Source organism: Rhinopithecus bieti, unplaced genomic scaffold (genome assembly GCF_001698545.2).
Source record: "Rhinopithecus bieti isolate Rb0 unplaced genomic scaffold, ASM169854v2 scaffold_3057, whole genome shotgun sequence".
NCBI lineage: Eukaryota > Metazoa > Chordata > Mammalia > Primates > Cercopithecidae > Rhinopithecus > Rhinopithecus bieti.
In genome coordinates this window covers 492,590-499,845 of record NW_016803927.1, presented here as the reverse complement: position 1 = coordinate 499,845, position 7,256 = coordinate 492,590, and the positions used below count along the sequence as shown (strand labels likewise).

The window sequence follows — 7,256 nt, the reverse complement described above, 5'->3', positions numbered from 1 at the left end:
AAAAAAAAAAAAAAGGTCATAATGTTTGGATTCAGTAATTCCACTGTAAAGTAACTGAGGAGCATAAAAAGAAATATAAAAATCTTTGGTTTTGTCTCTGGATGGATGAGTAATGAGTAACTTTTATTTTTTATTTTTTACCTTTGTATGTTTTATAAATTCTCTATAATGACCTGCATTGCAGTTGTATTGAAGGAAAATATTATTTTTAAATGAGATAATAAAAATATTTTAAAGTAATTTAGACCACAAATGACAAAGGCCATTCTTATAAATGTAAAAGCAAAATTATTGTGTTTTTAGCATTGACTGAATGTTTTAAAATGTTGCTGATTTTAGAAGCAACACAAGCTTGAATGAAAAAGCAAATTCCAGGAGACTGTAAACAGAGCAATACCATTTTATAAACCCAGTAGCAAGCAGAACTAAACAATATGTCATCTGGTGATATGTATAAAGTGAGGGAAGATTTTGTTGTTGTTATTGTTTACAAGACATGATGAACACAAAACTTTTTATTGTGATTTTATATATTTGATGTCAACTGTAAGACCAGCAACTGTAAAATACATCTTTTTTATCTTCCTAGTACTTTGCACGTAGTGTGAATAATACTTATTTTAAAAATGAATTTACTGACAGTAATAACATTTATTAGTAATGATTATTATATGTATAAACTGCCTACACTTTTTAGCCTAGTCTGTCTTACAGCTCTTTATATGTATTTATGAAACTGCTATAGAACATTAACAAATGTTACATTTGCCTTCTAAGTTCTCTGCCAGCAGTGTCCTATGCCATGATCCTTCTAGGTTCTGGCAGCGTGAGGACAGGACACATGGAGAGAGACCCTTTAAACCTCCTTCCAAGGAAGTCAGTTCTCCCTGGTCCAGAGATTGCAAAGTGTAATTATTTTCAGGAGAAAAGTACTGTTTGTAAGCACCATTCCTACCTGTATCCCAAAAGACTGAGTTCATTGATTTATTAAGCTTCTAACAAATATATTGTGCCTATATTCTTTCCTAAATGTATATTTTACAATTTAGGTCTGCGTTTCTTGGTTCGTCTCTGCACAGATCTTGGATTAAAAGATGCTCAAGAATATGCCAGAAAACTGAAGAGGTTGGAAAAAATGAAAGAAATAAGGGAACAGGTATCTCATATGGGCCCAAAACTGCTCTCTGTTAATTTTTAGAATGTCAGCCTTCTATAGTTCAAATGTGTGATGTTAGGAACTTCTGTAAGAAAACAGAGTTGAAATTTTTTTTCTGCTCTAACATAATAGGAGGAATAATTAAAACTCTAGTTTGAGGATAAAATTCTGGCAAAAGTGGATTCCCAGGGAGAGAAAGTGCAATAGATTTCATATTATCTTAGTGGATAGCTACTAACAGACAAATAATTTTCCACAACAAGAAATAACTTACAGTTTAATTTGAAGACATAATTTTAATTGGAAAGTCCTGTGGACCATGAGAGACAATTACTTCTCTGCAACAATGGAATCTGTGAGTGTGTACTCTAACAAGTTTTCTAGGTGATTTTTATTGTCACCAAAGTTTGAGAAGCACTCAGGCTTTATGCTTCTGAAGCAAACACCAACTTGATCAAACACCAACTCAGGATATAGAAGCTGATTTAAGAGGTGAAAAAGTAGACATAAAATATATCAGGGGATGGATTTTTTAAAATTGTTTTAAAATGGAAAAAGATTTGTATAAACTTAAGAGAGGAAGATAAACCAATTCAGATTTATGTGGATCAGGGTAATTTCTCTTGCTGAGTCCCTAACTCCTGTTTTAAAATGTTGAAGTTTTATCTAAAATGATTTTTCAGAGAAATTAGTCCTCTTTCTGGAACTATTATGGAAAGGAAGACTGTTCTCTTTTTTGTGCTTGGGGGATCCACATTTTTGGGTAAGAAGGAAACTTTATACATTGTACATAGTACATTCATTAGTGCCAGCAAGAAGCGATTGTGGCACTGGGTTGTTGGCCAGGCGAGACAGACTCACTCTCAGCCCTCCATTCCTGAACACTGCGAGCCCCATAGTGGTGTGGACCAGCCCCTGGAAACTAAACCATGTAGCAGTGCTGTTTTTTAAAATATGTGTTGCTTTTCTGCTTCACTGAACATGAAAAACATTAGCAGACAAACAAAGAGGTCTGTCAAAGCAAGAGTGTATGTTTGGAATAGAGCAAAATGGAAAGAGCAGGGCTTGAGGAATGAGTATTTTAAATATGAAAAAGGGAGAAAAAAACAGCCAAAACACCAAAGAAGTTTGGAGAATAAAGGTAAACTATTAAGAAAGAAAAGAAAATAGGCTGGGCGCGGGGTGGCTCAAGCCTGTAATCCCAGCACTTTGGGAGGCCGAGACGGGTGGATCACGAGGTCAGGAGATCGAGACCATCCTGGCTAACCCGGTGAAACCCCGTCTCTACTAAAAAAATACAAAAAATTAGCCAGGCGAGGTGGCGGGCGCCTGTAGTCCCAGCTACACGGGAGGCTGAGGCAGGAGAATGACGTGAACCCGGGAGGCGGAGCTTGCAGTGAGCCGAGATTGCGCCACTGCACTCCAGCCTGGGCGACAGAACGAGACTCTGTCTCAAAAAAAAAAAATAAAGAAAATAAATAATAGAGGCCAGGCCCGGTGGCTCACGCCTGTAATCCCAACACTTTGGGAGGCCGAGGTGGGCGGATCACGAGGTCAGGAGATCGAGACCATCCCGGCTAACCATGAAACCCCGTCTCTACTAAAAATACAAAAAATTAGCCGGGCGTGGTGGCGGGTGCCTGTAGTCTCAGCGACTCAGGAGACTGAGGCAGGAGAATGGTGTGAACCCGGGAGTCAGAGCTTGCAGTGAGCTGAGATCATGTCACTGCACTCCAGCCTGGGCAACAGAGTAAGACTCTGTCTCAAAAATAAAAAAGAGACAAAATACAGAATATTTTCATTGCTAGTCTGAAGATAAAAATATATTCAATTTTAAATCAAATTTCTGAATTTTCAGAATATTCAAATAGAAAAATGCTGTTTCAATATTTGCCAGTTTTCCCCCAAAGTAATCAGGAAACAATGCCAAGAAATGCTTTCTTTTGGCCAGATTGACAAAATAGCATGAGACATTCAGAATTAATATGTCATTGGTACCTATACCCAAATTTCCAGTTATTACCAAAATACAATGAAAATAAACATACAGTTGAGTTGAACAGAACCCCTTTTGGTTATATTTCTTAAAAGGAGAGAAATCCAGTATTAAGATCCCATATTTAGCTTTAAAAGTAACCAAACTAAAAAATGCAATTTTAAAAAAAGTTTGTATGTGTAATAATGACTACAAGAATGTCTTGTACAATTTATATGTTATTGACAAAAGTCAGCAAAACTACTGAACAGAATATATCCTTAGTACAAAACTGGTGGTGATTTGCGTGTTGATTACGTTTTCTAGGACAAGATCACCAGTCACTTCTTCAAGGCCATTGATTTCAGATAGTCTCGTGTTAGCCTCTCTGTTGATTCGCTGGGAAAACATTGATTATGATCTGCCATGCGTCTGGAGGACACAGTGAGGCCCAGGAGTTGGCCCTGGTGCCTGAGGCACTCGAGGCAGAGCTGTGGGACGGAGAGGGGAGGGTCTTCGCTCCAGAGGAGGTACTCAGAGGCAGTTCCCGGAGGGCTTGTGTTTGGAGTGGGCATGATTGGACACTTGGAGTTTGGGGTGGAGAGAAAAAAATGTGGGCAGAGGTCTGAGGACAGGAAGTTAAGGCCACGTTTATGGGTTCTTTGGAATTGAAGCCACTAAGGAATGTTTTTAGTTTTGTTTTGTTTTGAATTTACAGTCAGGGCCAATCTTCTTAAGAACCCTTAACTACGTAACAAGTAACTGCTCCTTGTTCCATAAGACAGAAACCCAATTCTTAGGAAGTAAAAGCATAGTACGGTGGACGGAACCCTGGACTTTTTTCCTGACATGACCATTGGTCAACCAGGTGATCTGGAATGGACGTTTACCTTTCTGGACCTCATTCTTATCAGCTGTAAAATGAGGATAGTGTTCTAGCTTTGAACTTCTCAAACTATCTGTGGTAAAATTATTTTTTGCCAGTCTGTCACTGACATTACTAGAAAAATGATCCTGTACTTGGATGTCAGCTGGGTCCAACATCCAGTAACATTTTGGTGCTGTGCAAGTTTGTAGGCACTTGCCCTCTGTTCATCTCATTGAGGACAGGTGGCACTTTGTGGGCCATCAGTGGTTTCCAGACCCCACTCTGGGTGGCCCATTCTGGATGACCCATAGGATCCACCAGCTCATAATGGTTCTTCCAGTCTCCAGAAGAGTGGCATGCGAGTTTATGGTCACAGATTCATAATAAAGAGTAGGTTTAAAGGGAAAAAATGTTTATTTTCTGTCTTCCAGCATTTATTCACTTAATTTGTTCAGTTATTTTATTTGTGGCTACTTTGCTCCTCCATTCTGTGCCTTCTCTCATTTTTTTTTCCAAAGTGAGAATGACATAATATTTTTTCCAGATTAGGAATCCCATCTTTTTTCCGTATTTATTAAAACAATAAACACTCTTTTAAAATACAGGAAAATTGCTTTTGTAAATAATTTTAATCCAAATAAAATGTATAAAGAAAAAAGTGAAAATCACCTATCCCACCACTTAGACATCACTGTTATCATTCCCCTTCCCAGGCATTTTACAAATATATACAAACATATATCAACACATATATTTTAGTGGGACTTTTTTTTTAAACAAAAATGAGATTTTAACAAAAAATACTGTTTTATAAGCTTTTCCACCCATTTCACAAAATAACATGGACCACTTCCTATGTCAGTAAATATAGATTTCCATCACTTTGTGCTCCATATTTTGTTACATGGCTGTTTCCTGCACATTTTAGTGTTGATATGATAAGAATCATTTATGTCAATCATTGTTTAAATGCTTCCTCTCTTATCTACCATGAGGCCTTACCTCACATCCACTCCAAAGTGATAAGAATTTCTGTGAACTTTATGAAGTGTTAAAACTCTGGAAAGTTGAGGGAAATAATTTTGAAAAGTGTGTCTCCTACTTGAGCCCTCATATACCATACGATGAGAATGTCGTCATCACTATGTTTAACAAGTGTTTACTGTGCTCCTAAAACGTACCCATGCCTGTGCTAGATCTGCGGTGGGTTGCATGTCAGATGAGTCTGTGTGAGACTTGGGCCCCTGAGAGCATGTGGTGTCATGGCAGGAATTCCCTGCCCAGTGTGCCCTGAGGAGCAGCAGTGCCCACAGCCCAGGGTGTTCCCCGTGGAGTCAGGGAGCTTGAACTGCAGGCCCTCATTTGCATTGCCTCTGTCTAATAAATTTTTATTTTTGCATTCATTTCATTTTCACAGTTTTTTGGTTTGGTTTTTTGTTTTCTTTTTTGTATTTTTTTTTTAGTAGAGACGGGATTTCACCATGTGGGTCAGGCTGGTCTTGAACTCTTGACCTTGTGATCCGTCCACCTCAGCCTCTCGAAGTGCTGGGATTACAGGTGTGAGCCACTGCGCCCGGCCCATTTTCACAGTTTTGTATCCTCTTTCTCAGAAAGTTTCCCCCAAACTGTATAAGCTTCTGGCCCCACACATTCTGGATCTGCCCCACTGTCACCATTCTTTATCCTTCCAGCCAAAGAACACTGTACTTTATCTGTACTTGATCTTTATTTTCTCATTTCCCAGGTGCTCTTCAAATCAGTCGAACCTTGGCTACCTCCATTCACACTGCTAAAACTACCCTCACTAAGATTATTCACTTACATAGCAGTCAATATGATGGACACTCTTAACTTTCCGTCTGCCTGACTTAGCAGCAGCTCTGTATATGTGGCCCCTCCTGGCTTCCTGCAGTTCCTCTGGACTGCACTGAGGCCACTTTACCTCCATCACACACTTAAAGGGCAAGGTCAGCTGCTGGGCAGCCCTGGAATACCCAGGGGCGCATCACAGAGTCTGTCCCGTTGCCCGGTGGGATTGCTGTTGGCAGCAGCTCTGTCTCTTGGGTGTTTACTTTGCATCTCCAAAGGAAGAACTTAGATCATCCCTGAAAACACTACTGAGCAGAGCTCTGTTGTGTGAATGGTATGAGAGATGTGCAGTTAACTGAGTCTTGACAGTTGAGATTTCTTTTTTTTTTCTTACATAGTAGGCACATTTTTAGGGAGTTCTTTGAACTTAGAACCTTATCAAACTAAGGTTTTGATCAATGTTTTGGTTTTACTTTTGAAGTTGCCTTCTCTATAACTTCCACAAGAAATCCTTGCTACAGCTATTGCAATGGTTAGTACACAAGACTCATGGTGGAGTTCACTGATTCTCAGCTGCGAATAGGCATTCACTTGGAAAAGAACACCACATTCTCTGTGCACAGGAGGTTGATGAAGGAGAAAGACAAGCTGGTAGAGTGGGACCCTAAGCATAATGAGAGCACATGGAGCCAGCCCCAACGAGGGGACACACAGGGGGTCTCCTGAGGAGATGAGAGAGGAGGAAATAGCTGAAAAGATGAGGAAGGGCAGGCGGACAGGGAGTAGCTGACCCATCCATGCAGGGTCCATGCCAGCTGGCATATCCAAGGAGATGCTGTTTTCCTTTTATTCTCTAAGCAGGCGGGACAGTCAGTTCCAAAAGTGATGAGGACAAAAAGTGGTGTCTGTGAGAAGTGAGATGGCCTGCATGGAGCACAGGGGAGGACCTCAGTGAGCAGCGGGGAGCCCTGAGGCTTGCCTGGTTTTTGTACTGATGGAGCTGTTTCCCCAGCAGGGCGCAGTGTCCTGGGAGTAGGAGAGGAAAAAGGGAAGTCACTGAACCAACAGAGGCTTAGGTTTCTCTTGGTGAGTGAAGCAGAAAGACAAGAAGGCAAGGGCCGTAGTTCCAACGTGGCGTCACGGCACGTGGTAGGCCTTGATTCTAGTCTGGACAGAAAGTAGGAATTTAAAGAGATTGAAAGAGAAGAGTGATGAGAGCCAGAGGATTGGAAAATTCTAAATGAGGGCAGGGAACAGGTGTCAGGCAATAAAGAGTGTAGTGATTATGGAAGTGCTTACTTACCTTCTCATATCCTGTTCTGAACCTCTGGTCACTTAAACAGGGTGCAAGTTTTCACATGTGGTTTTAAAAACTGTCAAGCTATGTGGACATTTGTCTTGATGAATTTATTTTCAGCTTTTTTTTTTTTTTTTTTTTTTTTTTTTTT

General features: G+C 40.1%; 1 protein-coding gene across 1 annotated transcript in view; it reads left to right on the top strand.

Annotated features, from left to right (window-relative positions):
• Positions 1–7,256, top strand: part of IFT88 (intraflagellar transport 88) — a 130,135-nt gene that overhangs the window by 100,678 nt on the left and 22,201 nt on the right. Inside the window, 1 exon segment of the mRNA XM_017859227.1 lies at positions 1,050–1,156. Coding sequence (XP_017714716.1) covers positions 1,050–1,156 — 107 coding nt within the window.